The sequence below is a fragment of the Ostrea edulis genome, chromosome 7 (genome assembly GCF_947568905.1).
Source record: "Ostrea edulis chromosome 7, xbOstEdul1.1, whole genome shotgun sequence".
NCBI classification, from domain to species: Eukaryota; Metazoa; Mollusca; class Bivalvia; order Ostreida; family Ostreidae; genus Ostrea; species Ostrea edulis.
This window is the reverse complement of record NC_079170.1, coordinates 59,045,415-59,066,131: the sequence shown is the minus strand read 5'-3', so window position 1 is coordinate 59,066,131 and position 20,717 is coordinate 59,045,415. Positions and strand designations below refer to the sequence as shown.

Genomic DNA, 20,717 nt, shown 5'->3' with positions numbered 1-20,717 from the left:
ACTAAAATATCACTGTTTGACTGAGATAGTATACTACAATTCTAAGATATCACTGTTTGACTGAGATAGAATACTACAATTCTAAGATATCACTGTTTGACTGAGATAGAATACTACAATTCTAAGATATCACTGTTTGACTGAGATAGTATACTACAATTCTAAAATATCATTGTTTGACTGAGATAGTATACTACAATTCTAAGATATCACTGTTTGACTGAGATAAAATACTACAATTCTAAGATATCACTGTTTGACTGAGACAGTATACTACAAGATATTGCTGTTGTGGCCTGAGATAGACTACTGTATCTGCTGACTAATCTAATGATTTTTTCAGAAAATGACCAAAATTAAGCCTTTTGTCCTACACTCCTCCAAAAATTATGATACTGTTGTTCTAACATAGTTTTTTAACATTGATACAGTTCTGAGTTTTTCAAATGCAACCAGTCATACAAAAATATACCCACCTACAACTTTCTTTTTGCCTTGTGATTGGTCAGCTAAAGCGCTGATAACATTTCCCAGGGAGCTTAGTGATTGGTTGATGGCCGATCCTTCTTTGAGACGATCCCCTGTGGCTCCAGTGGATTCTGCTCGCTCACTGATTAAAATTAAGTTTGCATGAATCTGATGCCTTCCTGAACATGAAATATTCTTTTGGACTGGTAAACCATTAAAATTACCAGAATGTAAGGTACATATTTTGAAAACTTTTATGACATTTAACAATTCAGCTACCCAAATGGAGAAATATACATATGTACAGTTGCTTATATATTTGGCAGTTCCTACAGAGGAAATTATGGTCTAATGTACTGGAAATCAGAAATAAAAACTTTAAAGCATGTATTGTGTCTAAATATCAACATAAAATATACATACAGTTTATTAGATATTATAATCAAAAAAGAAAATTGGCCTTGACCTTGTGCCACTAAATGACCTCTGACCTACCTTCCAGCCAAGTCCACTAGATTTACACTGGATGATCTTGTCATGCTCTGTCCTGTTTCATTGGGAGTCTTCTGGACAAAAGTAATAGCCACAATGGTGTGGGCTCGACTATAAAACAAGTAAAAATAGGCTTCATACAGACTTACCAACTTTTGTCAAGATTTTAAAAGACATTTTTACAGACTTTCCCAATTCCAAACAATACATAATAAGACAAATATAATCAGATACTCTTATACTGTATCCAATCAGTTGTAACAATGGATTATAACTGTGGAAAACATTTTATAAATATCTATATTAAACTTTAATATTTTAGTGGCATTTATGTTTGTAATTACCTGCTGGTGGCATTCATGTTTGTTGTTTACCTACTGGTGGCATTCATGTTTGTGTTTACCTGTTGGTAGTATTCATGTTTGTGTTTACCTACTGGTGGTATTCATGTTTGTGTTTACCTACTGGTGGTATTCATGTTTGTGTTTACCTGCTGGTGGCATTCATGTTTGTGGCAGCCACGGTCCTATTTCTGGTTCCTTCATTGATTCTGCCCTCAATGTCGGAATAGCTGCTAACAGGAGTGGACACCAAAGACTCCACTAAAATAAGGTAAATATACAAATAGAGAACTCCACTGAAGCATGACAAACAAACAAATGTTGAACTCCACTGAAGCATGACAAACAGTACAGCCTGGTGTGTCTTTACATAAACACAACTGCAAAGTTATAACTCTGTCTTTCTCTGAGAATATATGTATCTGAATACATAGGCATTACCATACAATGCAGTATTTAGGTGATTAACCTACAGATTACAGGTACATGAATCTGATTATGTACCGTAGAATCCTTTGGAGGGGTGCTGTCGCACTTTCAGTCCTCCCTTCTGTGCAATAGACTTTGGATTCAGAAGATCTCTCACTTGTTCATTGTAGATCTCCAACATACTGAGTGTCACCTACAACACAGAATGACATACAATTCATAGGACCATATAAACACACAGAATGACACACACTTTACATTATACATTAACACACAGAATAACATACACTTTATGTGACTATAACTTAACTTTTACATGTGATACACAGCATGATGAGTTCAGCACACTAAAACACTAGTTTATATTGTATAACTGATGTGACTACTTAATTTTACATGTGACACACAGTATGATGGGTTCAGCACACTAAAACACTAGTTTATATTGTATAACTGATGTGACTATAACTTAACTTTTACATGTGACACACAGTATGATTGGTTCAGCACACTAAAACACTAGTTTATATTGTATAACTGATGTGACTATAACTTAACTTTACATGTGACACACAGTATGATGGGTTCAGCACACTAAAACACTAGCTTATATTGTATAACTGATGTGACTATATAACTTAACTTTACATGTGACACACAGTATGATGGGTTCAGCACACTAAAACACTAGCTTATATTGTATAACTGATGTGACTATAACTTAACTTTACATGTGACACACAGTATGATGGGTTCAGCACACTAAAACACTAGCTTATATTGTATAACTGATGTGACTATAACTTAACTTTACATGTGACACACAGTATGATGGGTTCAGCACACTAAAACACTAGCTTATATTGTATAACTGATGTGACTATAACTTAACTTTTACATGTGACACACAGTATGATGGGTTCAGCACACTAAAACACTAGTTTATATTGTATAACTGATGTGACTATAACTTAACTTTACATGTGACACACAGTATGATGGGTTCAGCACACTAAAACACTAGCTTATATTGTATAACTGATGTGACTATAACTTAACTTTACATGTGACACACAGTATGATGGGTTCAGCACACTAAAACACTAGCTTATATTGTATAACTGATGTGACTATAACTTAACTTTACATGTGACACACAGTATGATGGGTTCAGCACACTAAAACACTAGTTTATATTGTATAACTGATGTGACTATAACTTAACTTTACATGTGACACACAGTATGATGGGTTCAGCACACTAAAACACTAGTTTATATTGTATAACTGATGTGACTATAACTTAACTTTACATGTGACACACAGTATGATGGGTTCAGCACACTAAAACACTAGTTTATATTGTATAACTGATGTGACTATAACTTAACTTTTACATGTGACACACAGTATGATGGGTTCAGCACACTAAAACACTAGCTTATATTGTATAACTGATGTGACTATAACTTAACTTTTACATGTGACACACAATATGATGGGTTCAGCACACTAAAACACTAGTTTATATTGTATAACTGATTTGGGGATATGCCCTATTGGCACTACTTGTTTTATTTATTTCATTATTTTTTTTAAAATTTACATTGTAGCACTGGTAAGTTGAAATAGAAAATCAACAGAATGAAATGAGACTGTACAATAAGATACTTCTGCTTTTTTAATGTCGAGCAAAACTCTAGTGCTGTGGAATAAATTCAATACAATCTCTGCATGATATTTGAATAGTGTAAAACAAAGACATCATATTCAAAATAATGATACATGTATCAAGTATTTGCAAATATAACTCCATGTCTTTGTAAATAGATTTTCACTCGGGGAAAAATTGCTTGATCTGCCTCAAAGGCAATTACATACTCTTTACTATCAAAGAGTAAATTCGAATCCAAGCAATATAATACTGCCCTTGATCTGCCTCTCAAAGCATAAAATGTGTCACATTTTACCAGATGAAGTCACCTCATCTTGACCTGTGGATCACGATTAGTGACTTGCTTAGCTTTTATATGGTTGGATTTAATCAGTGACAATGTTGCATGCAACTGTAAGTTTTGATCAGTTTAAAACTTTTACAAAATCAGAAACCACAAATTATTACATTTTCTAGTATTTGAAGACTTCTTATATGTGATGTCAAAGAGTAAACAATTTCCCAATTTTTTTACCGGAGCCACTTCAAAGTCGATATTAAAAGGGCAGTAAAGTTACATTCAAAGCCAACATATATTCTTTGGCAATTTGTTGTAAACTCCACCTTCAATATCTACATGTTCAAATTTTGATAAATAATCTACATGCTCCGGTTATTCATAGAACTAAAATAGCTGCCTTTACAGCTTGAAAGTTGGTATGAATCCTTGCGCAGCACAAGTGATTTGTATTTATCCCTGCTTAATCACATTTTCTTAAACAAAGACATGTACTTTTGTCTTTTCTGCATTAAATTACAGTCAAACCTTGTTATCTTGAACTCAAATGGACCGTGAATTTTTTTTCGAGATATCCAAGGATTCAAGATATCAAGGGTAAAATACTTAAAGAACAAGTGCTTGGGACTTCCAAATCACTTCAACATATCCTTGGTATTTGAGATATCAGTGTTTGAGATATTGAAGTTCAACTGTATAAGGAAAGATTTTAATTTTGGGGCATATCAAGTGATATTACCAGATTTGATTCAGTTTACATGGATTATAAAGCGTAAACTGACTCAAACCAGGTTACATCTCAAAATATCAGCCCAGTCCATAAACAACATTATCACACAGATATACACTCTATGTGACTCAACATTTGACCCATTAGAGCACACAATGTACATGTATATGCAATATCTAATGAGAAGATGATGCATGCACTTAAACATTCATATAACTATATACATACCCCATACTTTTTCTATTTAAAGACACACCACATTTACTTTCATTCACTGGAGCATACCAGTGTCTTGGTCTGCATTATAGAATCAAATATGACTGAACCTTCTTGGGTCAAGTGCCTTAAATTCCACTAGATTAGTTGGGGTGAAAGGTCAGTTTCACAAGAGAATCTTCCCATTCATACAGCCCAATCTCGTTTTTAACAAACTAGTCATTTCAGTAATTTCACCAATTCAGACAATGAAATATACTTATTAACCATCACTTTTGAAACAAATTTTTGCCCATCAGACCTACAGATTTGGGGAAATCCGATAATTCTTGAATCCAATGTCATCACTAACCTGGTACTCTTCATCTTTGCCTGCAGTCTGCTTCTTTGCGTCCACTCCCTTGAAGAGCTCCTCACAGAAAATCGGCACAATTCCCTTGTTGTTTCCATATCCGACCATGGAGTAAGACTTCCCACTGCCAGTCTGTCCATACGCAAACAACGAGCAGTTGTAGCCCTTCCATGCATTGTCAAGGACACCTTGACCAAGGTCATCAAACACTTTCCTCTGAAAACAGGTATCACTTTTTGTAACTTAATTGTTATTTGTAAACTACATGTAGCATCTTTTGAAAAGAAAATAATTTTGAAAATGCACACTTTTTCATATCACATAAAGTTTTACAGATAATCAAGCAGACATTTAAATTTTTTGCTGGTGGCCTATGTCACCAGTTTAACGGTACATCATAGAGTAAACAATCCGTTCACACATTGTAATTTTAAACTTTTAAATTCAACAAAGAAGTCTACATAGCAAACACTTTCACATTCATCGTAAATTAATACTTTATCTAAAAGCTAATTGAAACCAGGATTACCATTGCTTAAGCTTTTCAGTTACTTGGCTTATTACATCAATACCTGGGTATACGATGCTTAAATGTGTGTTTAACATGAATATCAGTACAAACGAAACAAAACTCAACTGCAGTAAGTCTACAAGTATTTCAAGAGTTTCAATGTCTAGTTTGGAGAATAAAGAAGCACTTTTCCAATAAAATGCACATGGGTAGATACCAGAAATTTCAAAATCTATTCACCCACTATATACATGCATAATATATACAAACATCAATCAGATTATTCTTTACAATAATCAGCTCAAACAGTGGGGAGGGGGGAGTACAATACAAATCAATATACTGACTCATGCAATAAACAAATGATAAACAATCAAATACAGTTATGATATATATATGCAAATGAGAGAGAGTTACCTGATCAGCATATTTGCTCCCTGTAGGTTGAAGGTACCCATTAGAATCTTCCTTAAACTCATCATGTGACCAGTAGGAATAATCAAAGGCAAAGGACCGAGGTTCTGCCTTCAAGTCCTCTGGGTTTTTTATGTAGGTGCTGTTCCCCTGCATGTTAATGATGAGTGTGGCCTTTCTCTGTTTCTCACGGTCATTGTACAACAAGTTAAGAAATTTTCAAAAATGTCAGAAATGAAAAATTCAATTTATGTAAATTCAGTACTCTGAAAGCATCATTAAGGGAACCAAAAGTCAACAGAAGTTTATGGGTATAAACAATTGGAATTTGTGGAGGTTCGGGGGGAAATATTGTCCATACCCCTACAGATTGTTATTGTCCATACCCCTACAGATTGTAAGACCTCGCTGTGTAGTCCAGGATATACACCATAATTTTTTTACAAAACATACTGGGAAAATGACATTTAAATGTAGAATTTTTCAACAACAAAAATCCCCAAACAACAGAAGCAGTTATTTAAAATGACACATGTATATCTTCAATGTTTTTATAACAACTACATCGTATAATGTACAAGGTCTGAAAAATGTTAAGTAAAAGCTGTGAGAGGAGTTGGTTACACAAAGTAGGTACCATGCTTAAAAAATGACAAACTTCAACTACATGTAAAGTTTTCGAAGAATGTCTGATCACTTCCAAAAAGACGCATGCACATCTTCAATGCTTCCATAACAGCTGTACAAGGTCTGTAGGATGTCAAATAAATGCTGTAAGAGGAGTTGATTACAAACATAGGTACCGTTTATTAAGACATTCATAAAACATAAAAAATGGCTAAGTTCAAATACACATAAATTTTTCGAAAAATGTCTGATCACTTTCAAAAAGACACATGTATGCATGCACATCTTCAACAACTGTAAAAACTTTGAGGAATGTAAAGTTAAAGGTGTGAGAGAAGTTGATTACACAAAATAGGTACCGTTTATTCAAGACATGCTTAAAAAATGACAAAGTTCAACTACATGTAAATTTTTCAAAAAATGTCTAAATCATTTTCAAAAAGACACATGCACATCTTCAATGTGTCCATAACAATCTTACAAAGTTTGAAGAATGTCAAACTAGAGGTGTGAGGAGTCGATTACACAAAGTAGGTACCCTATTCACCATTTTATAAGTCGGATGCATGTTGTGCAACCCGACCAATAATGTATATGGAATGTTTGCATTCATATTGTTTGATATACAATGAAAAACAGTGTCTTGAGTGGCATTCAGGTGTGCAGGAAGGTAGACATTATAAACCAAATGGTTACATTCTACCTTGGTGTACAAGTCACAGAAATTCCTCACAGATCAAAAAAGTTGAAATTAAAAACATTATGCTGATACTTGGTGGAAAAGGACTGTTGAGTTTTTGTGAACTGTGAGTTTCAAATTCTAAAATAATTTCTTTTACGAGGTGAATGCAATTGTTGAACTACTCTTAAACAGGTTGGGAACGCTTCCCCTATAGCGAGATATTCTCGCTGAAACGCAATTATCCCTCTTTAACGAGAAATAAATATTACCATAAACAGGTGTTTTGACGTCTTTATTGAAAATAATGGCAAATCTCGTGCAATGCTGAATAAGTGCGACACACACTCAACATGATGCGAATTGATTCTATGAAATTGACAACATAGTCAAGAAATGTCATATCAAAGTTGCTGCGTAAGAGGGAAGCAGTCTGAAATCCAATACACATCGTGAGTGTTTTTGTTTTGATTAATATATTTGCAGAAGTATCAGACATTTTAGCACTTTTTCTTCTTTTCACATGAAACACGGAGAGATGTACTCCACGGGTGTTTTTCTCGGTTGTACGGGATATATTTACTCTCGCTAGAGAGGGATAATCGCGTTTTAGCGAGAATATCTCGCTATAGTGTAAGTGTCCCCAACCTGTTAAAGGACAATATTTAACACACCCTTAGACAAGCAAGTTCTATTAAATTGGACAAAACCTTCACAGCACTGAGTAGCATTAATACAAGTACTGAATCACACAAACATTGATACATTAAAAAAATCGTGTCAATTCCAAATTTGGCAAAATTTCGAAATTTCTTAAGTAATTGGTATGGCCTAAGCTTCAGGTTGATGCGTTTCTTTGGAATGTTAACACCTTGCACATAATTTCGATAAACCACATTCGCTCTTTATCAAAACGCACATTTAACATTAATGTTATATTTAATATTCAAAAATAAAGCTTTACGATAAAAAGGATATGAAAGGCCTCACTCGAACCGCTACTTTTACGTTTTCCGCCATTGTGTCAGGTCTCTCGAGGAAATTCTGTCGTGGAATGAGTTTAACTATCAGCGAGCACTCCCATCGTTACTGGGTGTACTGCTCCTCTATAAATTTTCCTTTACGTCTAAACTTTTTACTTTTGAGTTTCATCGTCTCACACAATTATTTGTGTTTTTCTGCAAATAAAATTTTAACATTTCCAAGTCAGCAATATTTCATTAAAATATTTAATTTACGAGATTAATTAGGGTGTAGGTTTCACAAACAGAACAGCCATTCCTTGGTTCTTCGTCAACAAAAGAAAGATAACTGTGCATACTTCCATCGTTTGAATTTGAGAGTTGCAAACCCCCTCCACAGACGCCTGATTTTTAACTTACTTCTTAATATATACTAGAAATTATTGAAAGAATTCTTTATTGTGAGGGGAAAAAAAGCGTCAAACATTTTACAAGTAACGATACATTGCACTTATTTTAAGCTTAAGGAGCACTTTGGTTTTGAGAACTATCTTAATAAAATTAAAAATTTTGATATTAGACGATCTATTTGTAAGTTACGGATATCAGCTCATAAATTAATGATTGAAGTTGGTAGATATTCTGGTATTACTAGGAATGAACGAATATGTAACAAATGCAACTCCGGTTTATTAGGTGAGGAGATCCATTTTTTGATTAAATGTGAAAAGTTTGCTGATGAAAGAAAATCTTTTTGTGGTGCTATAGAAAAAACAGTTAAAATTTTTACCAAGCTCAATGATGAACAAAAATTCATTTACATACTATGTTCTGAAGAGCCATCCATTCTAAATATAACTGGAAAATTTATTTTGAACAATATATGACACTGTATTTGTATAACTATGCGTTATATGTAATCACTACTTTCTTTACTTGTATATATGTATATGTGCATTATTTGTATGTATTTTCATGCTGCCCCTTGAGGGCCCTTGATTGGAAAAATAAATATAGTTATAGTTATAGTTATTGTAGTATTTCTTTCTGGAGAAATGTCTGTTCTTAATGTCCACGTTAAAAATCGGTGTTTTTTAACAAAACATATTAAAATTTCAAACACATTAAATTTTAGTCCCATAACTGATTTGGAAAAGACCAGAAGGGGGTTGAGAGCCTACCCCCAGGAAGAGTTTAAATTGTAAAAAAAAAAAAAAAAAAAAAAAAAAACAATAAAAAAATATTTTTAAAAACTGACAAAAACAAAAAACCCACCAGAGCGCTGATCAGTACTGTACGTTGTACTTTTAATACAGGTGGGTATTTCCCACTGGGTCTCTTCTATGAACATTGTTTGGTCGTAAATGATATCGATATGAAATGGGCATTTGAAAATTTACAACTTATACTTAAAAGCGCGCAAGTTTATGCAGAGTTTTACCTACATGTGTATATCAAAAGACAGAGACAAGATTATCTAGCAGCCACTGAAGAATCCCGCCTTTAAACCCCTCATGTATACCTCTGCACACATTCCATTTTTGAAATTCTATAACCGTTTTTTAACTGTTTGAAAATTCACACAGGTCTATCTAAACTTTATTTTATATCAAAATGTTACTTTATTACAAGAATGATCTTTTAGAATATTCTAACTTGATTTGATTCACAATTTCACACCCCCCTTCCACGTGTTCATACTCTGATGACAATTTTACTTTTTCCCTATGTTGAGGAGAGTAGCCTTACAGCATGTAATCTAATTCTCATGGACAGCTCCAATATATCTTAATTATTTATAAAATGCCCGGCCATTCATTCATATAAAAAATTCTAAATGAGATCACACAAAAGATAATATCAATGACCTCTGAATTATAAGTTCAGTCTAAAAAGCGAGTAAGGTTATGAAGACTCTTACATTGTATCTATGATACTTCAGTGTGTGGCGGTCAGCAGGGGCGGATCCAGGAATTGTGGTTACGGGGGGCGCCACTTTATGATACTTCAGTGTGTGGCGGTCAGGAAGGTTCGATCGATTTTTGCATCATTTACTTTAGTTAATAACTGTATATACATATAGTCTTTAACACGTTTTCCTTTAAGATGATTTATCCAAAAAGGTCATGCAGGGGTATGTGGACATCATAATTAGCTCCATGTATTCTGATTGGTTAGCCTTTATTCATTGACAAAATTAGCTGCAGAATTGTACATAAAGCTCTCTCTTGGATTTAAATGAGACAGATTTCTGGCTCCCAGAAAGCTACAGTTCTGCAGCTATGACTAATTCAATATGAGCCACTACGATAGCTACACTGGGTTCAATTGGTCAAAACATTTCCACTGCATGGTACATGTATGCAAAATTTGAGAAAATACAGCGTATGGTTGAATGTGTTCTTTTTTTCTCTATCTCTTCTTTTCAAATATTCAAATCGGACTTTTACAAGCATTCAAATCAAAACTATAAAAAGTTTGAAATGCTATAACGTTTTTGAAAACTCAAAACTTTTTTATTTGTCACATGTATATGAGTCTTACCGATATTCAAGTTGGCCCCACCACTCCCCAGTCTTACAAATTCAGTTGACCCCATCAATCCCCAGTCTTACAAATTCAGTTGACCCCATCACTCCCCAGTCTTACAAATTCAGTTGACCCCACCACTCCCCAGTTTTAAAAATTCAGTTGACCCCACTACCCCCCAGTCTTACAAATTCAGTTGACCCCACCACTCACCAGTCTTACAAATTCAGTTGACCCCACCACTCCCCAGTCTTACAAATTCAGTTGACCCCATCACTCCCCAGTTTTAAAAATTCAGTTGACCCCACCACCCCCAGTCTTACAAATTCAGTTGACCCCACCACTTCCCAGTCTTACAAATTCAGTTGACCCCACCAATCCCAAGTCTTACAAATTCAGTTGACCCCACCACTCCCCAATCTTTTTATTTTTATTATTATTATTGGTTTTTGTACACATAATAAAGTACATGAATACAACAAGTCATATATAATTATCATTATGTGCATGGAGAGAGATAGTGAGAAAGAGAGAAAAAGAGAGAGGCATGTTTTAAGTAAATATTAAGTTCCATCTGTTCCATTGAGTATCAAATTTTTTTTCTTTTCACCATTCTTATATGCTATATATTTGTGTGTTTCATAAAATAATTTCATTTGTGATATTGCAGCGGGCAAGTTTAAAGGTTTCTTAGTGCACCTTGCAGTATAGACATAATACTTCAGAAATAAAATGATAATGTTTTGTATATCACTATTATTTTCAATACAAGCTAAAATAAAGGATTTCTTTGTAATTGTAATCTGTCGATCAGTCTTGTCTTCTAAAAATTGTTTGAATTCTACAAGAAATAATTGTAAACAATTACATTCCCATAAAATATGTTCTATTGTTTCCTCTTCAGAGAGACCCAACCACTTCCCAGTCTTACAAATTCAGTTGACCCCACCACTCCCCATGAGTCTTACAAATTCAGTTGACCCCACCACTCCCCATGAGTCTTACAAATTCAGTTGACCCCACCACTCCCTATGCAGTCTTACAAATTCAGTTGACCCCACCACTCCCTATGCAGTCTTACAAATTCAGTTGACCCCACCACTCCCCAGTCTTACAAATTCAGTTGACCTCACCACTCCCCAGTTTTACAAATTCAGTTGGCCCCACCACTCTCCAGTCTTACACATTCAGTTGACCCAACCACTCCCCATGCAGTCTTACAAATTCAGTTGAAGAGAACACACCTATTCCATTTCATACGATATAGCTGCAATATTGCTATTAAGAGAATGCTTTCATTCAATCAACATGTGTCATTGTATTTCAAGAGACAACATTCATTCATCCACTGAAAGAGGACGTCTCCATAGTAGCTCTCTAGATAATTTGAATTTGAATCGGTAATATCTTCAAATTCGTACCTGTTTACTTCAGTGTTCAATACTTTACTTAAGTAATAAGGTTTATCTTGATTGGCCTGTGTTCCTATTGATTTAAATTAACGAGACACAGTGCACACTAATATTGTGTAAATCTTCTACGGAACTGTGCATTTAAAAAAAGAATCTATATTACACATCTAGATCTACTTGTATATACGTATGCACACGATGTGACAATTTTATCATGCTAGTTTTTATTTTTCATTGTTCCATTAAACACGTTTAAATTGGATAAAACGTTGTCATATTTCGGCAGTACAATATTGTCAAGGAAGAATTACACATAGAGAAAAGACATGAAAGCGACAAAACTAGTGTTGATTGTGATTTTTCTCGCTTGCGTTTGGTCGCTGTCCCTGGCCTACACGCTTTCTGATGAGGCGAATCTCCATACAGCTATATTTCCCTCCACTTACGACCAAAACGTCAGACCAGGCGCAGATAGGGCCACCCCACTGCAGCTTAATGTGACGTTCTACTTCCAAAGTATCAAAGAACTTGATGAATCTATCAGTAAATTCTCAATAACCGGAGCTCTGAGCGTTCACTGGAGTGATAACCGTTTGACGTGGAATCCGTCCAGCTACGGCGGAGATTTGAATGTCACCATTGTCCCCCAGAAAAAGGTCTGGGTGCCGTTCCTCATCAATATGCTGAACTATAACTCATTACAAGCAATAGGACATAACGATCTCAACTTACGATTGGACTATACCGGATCGATAACTTGGTTTGTGCCGAATCTTTTTGAGAGTACGTGTGACGCTGATTTATCCTTCTACCCGTTCGATTCTCAGACGTGTTTTCTGAGATTTTATGTACCAGGGTTCATGCCCTCTGAAATTGAATTTTATTCTCCCAATCAAAGAATGGACTTGTCGCAGTACAGTACGAATGGTCTGTGGGACGTGACAGAAACGACGGTCTACACCACCACGAATTCACTCCAAGTCCAAGAAGTTTATATGTCCATCAGCATGAGAAGGCGAATAGTCTATTATGTGTCTAGCTTAATGCTACCGGTTTTTTTCCTTTCTTTTCTACAACTATTTTCATTTCTGATGCCCCCCGATTGCGGTGAACGTGTTGGATTTTCTATAACCGTCCTTCTGGCAGTGGCTGTATATCTAACTCTGATCCAAGATAAACTACCAGAGGGGTCGGAACCCAGTGTGTCATATCTCAGCTACAAACTTTTGGGGGACTTTATGATCGCTGTCTTTATAGTGATAGGTGTTATTATTGGACTGCGTTTCTACACTAGAGATGATGAAATTATAATTCCCAGCTATTTACAAAGGTTTCACGGAATTGTATTGGGAGGCAAATGTTGTCACTGCAGGGGAAAACGGAAGGTGTCTGTTGATGAGAAAGAAGTTGTTGAAAATGTCAAGGAAGATCCCGTGTCTAAACTGCTGACGTGGCGTGATATCGGGAAGGCCACGGACCGTTTTTGCCTCTTAATGTTTGGGATGTGTTTGACGATGTGTAATGTTGTGTATATGATTGTCATTGGATCATTCTACTAGTTCAGTTAAGTGAAACAGAAATGAAATATTTTATTTCAGGACTTTCCCTTTCTAATAAAGGTTCTTTTTTCGAGATATATGTAGTAATGAAGTTACCTTTTAGATTGAAATCATATTCTATCACAACTAGGTAGAAGCTAGACAACCACTAACAATAAACCCGTAGAAGCTAGGCAACCACTAACAATAAACCCGTAGAAGCTAGACAACCACTAACAATAAACTTGTAGAAGCTAGACAACCACTAACAATAAACCTGTAGAAGCTAGGCAGCCACTAACAATAAACACGTAGAAGCTAGACAACCACTAACAATAAACCTGTAGAAGCTAGGCAGCCACTAACAATAAACACGTAGAAGCTAGACAACCACTAACAATAAACCTGTAGAAGCTAGGCAGCCACTAACAATAAACCTGTAGAAGCTAGGCAGCCACTAACAATAAACCCGTAGAAGCTAGACAACCAATAACAATAAACCCGTAGAAGCTAGACAACCACTAACAATAAACCCGTAGAAGCTACGCAGCCACTAACAATAAACTTGTAGAAGCTAGACAACCACTAACAATAAACCCGTAGAAGCTACGCAGCCACTAACAATAAACTTGTAGAAGCTATACAGCCACTAACAATAAACTTGTAGAAGCTACGCAGCCAATAAGAAAAGGCATCAAAGGACGTAGACTACTCAGACAAAACAAATAATCGATCAAAATTGACCATTTTTGGAGCAATTGATCAACATACTCTTAATTATCCAGTTTGATACTTGAAGGCAATTGAGCTCACCTGAAGGTTCGTAATGTTACATCACATAGGGTCGTAATGAAGGTTAATAACGACTTAATCTTTAAAGAGTCCACGAAAGGAGTATAGACACAAGGTAAGGGATCCCTTGGGCTATAATTTCCTGCCTTCAGTCTTCGGCTGTAAGGGTGTCACATTGAGATGCTCAAGGATGGACATAAATTCACTTCTCAGACTTCTCTATTGATTGAATACGGGGTGATCGAATGACACAAAAGTGATCAAGAGATAGACAACAATGTATACGAACCCAAAGAGTACTGAAAATGGGACACACCGGCCTTTGACAGCAATTGAACTCACCTAAAAGTTCTGAATTTTACATCACATAGGGTTATAATTGAGGTTAATAGCAAATCAATATTTGAAGAGTCAACAGAAGGAGTGTGGAAACAAGATAGGGGACCCCAAGGACTATTGTTTTCTGCCCAAGTAACGAGTATGAGACTGTAGGGGTACCAACTGGGGCCTCCCGAGCGTATGGCCACTTTTCAAACCTCTCTACTCTAATGATTCAGCTTCTCAGAATGTGGGAAAATCGCTGCACCAGTGGGTGGACCAGGCCCTCACCTTAGCGATACATGCTTTCCCATCTGTGCCTTCACATGTCATTCCTCGGCTGTTTTGGAGCCGAGGATCGAGGTGCAGGTTTGTACGCCTTGAATGGCAGACATAAGACTGTGGAGTAAGCCATGGACAAGGTGCAGTACTACCAGCATTCCCGGCAAACCAAGTCAATAAAATCCATGATGTTGGCATTGGAGAAGAAACGGAGGGGACAGACTCCTTCCCTCAAGATACACCTTTCATAACAGTAGGGACATGAACAAAAACCCTCAGGGTGATTAAAGGGTGGGGCTTTTGGCCATTGCAAGAGGGACTGTCCGCAGCTCAACTGGAAGGAGGCATCCAGAGGCTAAGAGACAACGACAAAGCCTAGGGAGAATTCCGAAACCCACCAACGGATTCTTGAGCCTCGGGGGCGGGAAGCGACAATTCGTCCATCATTGGCTAAAGTGGTGCCTACGGAGATGTATGGATGTTGACATCGGGGCTCTTTCCGGAAAGATCCAGGATATTGATATTGGACACTGGAAAGGCAGAGAAACGCTCATTAGACGAGTCACTGGGAAAATGGGACAACCATGCATTCTCTTGCATGCGTAGTTCAAAGAAGGACAGGTTCCGAGTCCGATTCCAGGAGGTACCAGAGAAGAAGGAATCTGAGGACTACGGATTGGAGGAAGACTACTTTGAGGCATTCTCCATGGATAAATAATGTCCCCAAGACAATTTCGAATTCCCTAAGGATATTGCAGTGCCAGAGCTGTAAGAGTTTGGTCCAAGTAACCAGGAGGATTCACCAGATCAGAAGGACTCACTTGTTCAGGAGGAGGGCATAGATAATTAGACGCCTGAGAAATGTCCGGAAGCAGCGACGCAAAACGTTTCTCTGCTCAATGAAAAAATAGGCTGGAGGTGTTTTGTAGCCAAGCAGAAGAGGAAACAGGTGACATGTCCTGTCTGCATGCTCCTGGGCCCCGCAGAGATTTGTCTATACCCATCGGGCAATTATGCTCTACCAGCAGATTCATATTAAAAATGACAATCAGGGAGTGCAACTGCAAGCAGTGGTGGACACATCGAGTAGCAAGATAAGTGTTTTGTCCGCCAGGGTCTATGAGGAGCTGAACACCAAGCCGTCCATAAAGCAACACGTTACCCTTGTGCAGGCTGACGAGAACACAAAGATGAGAGGGTTTATCGTCGGTCCCGTGGGTATAAGCCTAGGAAATGTGAAATGGTGTTGATCTCTATGTGGATCCCTTAAAACATCAGATGTTGTTGGGAATGGAGTTCCTATATCTGCAGAAATATTGCCTGGATTTGGAGCACATACTCTTACCGTGGGAGAAGAGAAAATCCACATGCCGTTCGAGCACTCTTGGAAGAAACAGGGGGACCCAAATCTCTGTCACCAAGACAGTCCAGGTTCCAGCTGCTTCAGTCCTACTTTGTCTCTGTCATTTGGACAGGGAGGTGGAGGATTTGGTGATCGGCCCTTACATCATGCACCTATCATACTGTAGGAGAAACCCTTTTTAAGGGTGATTTTGCAGTGAATCGGTTACCTTGGAGGAAACACAACAGAGAGCGCCGCAAAAGTCCCCACTCATCGTCTGCTAAGTCCAGGGTACCTGAGATGATTCTGAGACACGTGTTTGTTGGAATCTTGATTACAAACCAACTTAAGATCACATGTGATGGTCAGTATCTCAGTTTTTCTGGCCCGGGAAAACTTGGGGTGACTCTGTGTGTTTTCCTAAGCCCGAGAACCTATTGGGTGGCTCATCCATGGTCCAGAAGGGGCAGCCACCATTCCTGGTAACCTTGAACAAAGCATGAGATTTCCCGCAGAGACTGAGTGATAAAAGTCAACAGGAAAGCCGGAGACATGGTATCATATCTTATACGACATGAAGTCAGGCAGCACGGAAGAACGACAAGGTCCGTGGGACCCATATATTTGTAAATTAAGTAATATATATATATATATATATATATATATATATATATATATATATATATATATAATGTAAAATTAGGAACTTTAAGGTGAGCACAATTACCATTAAAGGCATATATGACCCCTTTTAAGGGTGATACATATTTGGGCCCCGTGGGAATCCGGGTTAAAATAGGCCCTCAGTACCCCTTGCTTGTCGTAAGAGCCAAATAAATGGGGGCGGTCCTTCAGATGAGACAAAAACCGAGGTCCCGTGTCAGAATAGGTGTGGCACGAAAAAGGTTCCTCCCTGCTCAAAGGCCATAAGGGCCGAGAATAGGCCTAAATTTTGCAGCCCTTCACCGGATATGAGTGAAAGATTCTCGAGAGGGACATTAACCAATATTCAATCAATCTACATGTTTGATTTCGTTGTCCTCTAGCCCTTTACCACTTTTCGTTCGATCACCCCATATTCAATCATTAGAAAGGTCTTGAAAGTGGCCCCTACTCTCTGGAGGCCCCAATTAGTACCTACAGCCCCAAACTAAGGGTGGAAAATGATAGTCCTCGGGTTCCCTACGTTGCATGCATACTCCTTTCACGGTATCTTTTAAAGATTCAACTGTTATCTGCCTTCATTATGACCCTACGGGATGTAAAATTAGGAAACCGGTCGCGGTAGCACAGTGGTAGAACGTTGGCTTCGTAACTGGGAGGTCGTGAGTTCGAGCACCGATTGTGTCATGGTCGCGTCAAACCTAAGACGTTAACATAGGTAGTGATTGCTCCATCGCCAAACACTCGGTATCTAAAAGTGAGAATCACGGCTGTTTCGGACATGACCTTAAAACTCGGTGGTCCTTTGGCGTGGCAGGCATTGTCACGAAAAATAACCCTCACTGTTACGGCCCTGAGCGCTAAGCATAGATTTTTTGTGGTACTTCACCGACAGCTGGTGACGTCAGTGAAAAATTCTCGACGGGACGTAGAACTAAAATCGATCAATCAATAAAATTAGGAACTTTCAGGTGAGCTTGATAGGCCTTAAAGGCCTATCTGACCCCTTTTAAGGTTCTTTATTTTTGACTTCGTTGTTCTAGATTCCTATCCCTTTATCACTTGTTTTATTCCATCACCCTATATTCAATCATTAGAAAGGCATGAAAAGTGGCTCGAACCTAGGGAAGCCCCAGATGGTACCCCCCGAACCCCAAAACTGTGGACGGAAAATTATAGTACTAGCGGTCTCCTACCTTGTCTGCAAACTTTTTCTGTGAACTCTTCAAATATTAATTTGCTATTAACCTCAGTTAAGAACTCTCAGGTGAGCTCTATGGTGATGATTTACAAGATACGCGCTAGTTACTCTGCTATGTAAGGGTTTAAAGGTCTATGTGAACCTTTCTTGGGTTTTATATGTTTGACTTTATTGTTCTATAGCCATTTATAAGTTTTGTTTCGTTCGATCATTGAAAAGTGGCGCGAACCTCGATTATTTAGTCATATTTGATGTAACATTACGATCTTTCATGTGAGCTCAGTCGTCCTTACACGTTTATGCGATCCCTGTTTTCTATCCCTTTATCAGGTTTGTTATATTCCATCAACCCACATTCAATCATTAGAGAAGTCTGAAAAGTGTACCCACTCTCACGAGGACCCAGATGGTATCCCTACAACCTGTACGTAAAACTTGGTAACTGTTTTTCGCAAGTCTTGTTTTAATGTCCTATTTGCAAACAAATTAATACATGCATATCCATCCCCTAAGATATTGTAATAAATTCATTTTACAGTATATTCATTCACAATATGAATGAGAAGCTGTGTTATATATTTTAAAATGATAACTTTGTTTCCACTTGAATAAAAATAGCCTAATTCTAAATGTACCCATGTATCTACATATCTTGCAACCTTTTTAAATTAATGCAAAAATAAGTTTATTTCAATTTGAAATAAAACATTCACATACACTAATGGGTATTCAGGTAATGTAGATTTTCGAATGACATCTGAATCTTTATTGATAACATACATATAGGAAGTGAAAGTGCGTTATGGATAATCAAGTGATTAGCACGTAATCAGTTAACAAGTGTCGGCTAACCATTGTGTTAAATAGCTTTTGAACTAGGGTCGGTGATCACATGAAATTGGTACCGTATAAGTTTTACATGATTAAGGTTTGCACTCTGTTAAACCTAACCACTGTTATATTTAACCACGTTTTCAAAACCTGTGCCCAGAATATAATTTGAAAGATTGTCTTAAAATTCTAATTGACATATTTAGCCCTGTCCTAGGAATTAAGCATCCGATCAAATTGTTATTAATTTCAGTGCTCAAAGTTGTCAGGCTCACCACAAATGTGTATCAAGTTTGTCGTGCAAATAAAGAAGAATGCATCTGATATTTTTACTACATACATGTATATATATGACCTAATTAGCCCCAAACCCAAATCCCTGACGAAGGGGATTATGAATTTCACGATTTTTGGCATAGCCTTCTATATCCATAACTGTACACACAGTCTGTCAGATGAAAATTTAAATGATTTTATATATATTCAGCCCTATGGCCTGAACCTCCAACTCAGAGACCGTGAATTTCATAACTTTAGTAAATGTCCTGAAGCTCATGATACATGCATGAAAGGTGAAGATCACGAACAGTGATCAATCTCATAACTCCTATAAGCAATACAAAATAGAGAGTTGGGCAAACACGGACCCTTGGACACAATAGAGGTGGGATCAGGTGCCTAGGAGGAGTAAATATCCCCTGTCGACCGGTCACACCCCCTGTAAGCCCTATAGATGTATCTTGATAAACGGAGTTCAAAATCAGTGTGCCAAGAACGATCTAACTATCGGTATGAAACACGTCAGACAGCATTTGACCCAATGACAGGTTGTATTGGCAAACTAGATTGTTATACCGACCATAGAATTTGCGAAATGCTGACTTAAAACGAGACTGTTGAAATTCAGCTTTTTTGTCAGTAGCCTGTCTCGATTTAAAAACTGACCATACGCAGAACAATCTCTTGCGTATCGAATTAGTTGAGAGATATAAACACCATATGCAGGTGATAATGGAATATTGCTACATAAATATGGGGAGTTGACGATGGAGAAGCTGAAATCATCCCGTTTGACATAAAGTTGAGTAGTTAGTTTGCCGTTAGTATCTACTTTCATACATTTAGTTTATTTTCTATTATAATTGTTTAACAGTGGCACATTTTCAAAGATTGTACTATTGGCCCCATCAAAATTTTGGTCATTCTTCAAACTTGCCTTATTTTAGTACTGGTGTAAATTGGTTCAGTAGTTCTGTATGAGATGTAAAAATATTCTGAAGTTTATGATAGATGTGGACATACCAGTATTCTAATAGCTCATGGGTGCATGTTTATCACTGTTCGTTATCTTCACCTTTTATATATATATATATATATATATATACATATATATATATACATACACACAAACATATATATATATATATATATATATATATATATATATATATATATATATTAAGAGAAATAGAATAAACAGTACACAAAGTTAAACTTTTAACGCAAACGCTTTTATTTTATAATCCTCACTCATTTTAGAATAGTTTTGAAATGTAACGCCTGAGGATTATAAAATGAAAGCGCTTGCGTTAAAATTTTAACTTTGTATACTGTTTATTCTATTTTTTTTAATATC

At 36.8% G+C, this 20,717-nt stretch overlaps 2 protein-coding genes across 3 annotated transcripts in view; one reads left to right on the top strand and one right to left on the bottom strand.

Annotated features, from left to right (window-relative positions):
* Nucleotides 1–8,390, bottom strand: part of LOC125654578 (kinesin-like protein KIF28P) — a 48,033-nt gene extending 39,643 nt beyond the window's left edge. Inside the window, exons 1-7 of one of the 2 annotated variants that reach the window (XM_056144836.1) lie at nt 8,191–8,390; nt 5,909–6,104; nt 4,981–5,196; nt 1,806–1,923; nt 1,451–1,562; nt 964–1,071; nt 477–610 (exon numbers count right to left, since the gene is read on the bottom strand). In XM_056144836.1, coding sequence (XP_056000811.1) covers nt 477–610; nt 964–1,071; nt 1,451–1,562; nt 1,806–1,923; nt 4,981–5,196; nt 5,909–6,104; nt 8,191–8,231 — 925 coding nt within the window. In that variant the 5' untranslated portion in view covers nt 8,232–8,390. The remainder of the gene's footprint in view (nt 1–476; nt 611–963; nt 1,072–1,450; nt 1,563–1,805; nt 1,924–4,980; nt 5,197–5,908; nt 6,105–8,190) is intronic. The other variant, XM_056144837.1, reaches the window with a different exon arrangement.
* Nucleotides 8,391–9,827: 1,437 nt separating this feature from the next.
* On the top strand, nt 9,828–13,756 carry LOC125656256 (neuronal acetylcholine receptor subunit alpha-3-like). Its single transcript, XM_056144838.1, has one exon. It carries the CDS (start codon nt 12,441–12,443, stop codon nt 13,671–13,673), a length of 1,233 nt encoding a protein of 410 aa, XP_056000813.1. The 5' UTR covers nt 9,828–12,440; the 3' UTR covers nt 13,674–13,756.
* The last annotated feature ends 6,961 nt before the right edge of the window (nt 13,757–20,717 follow it).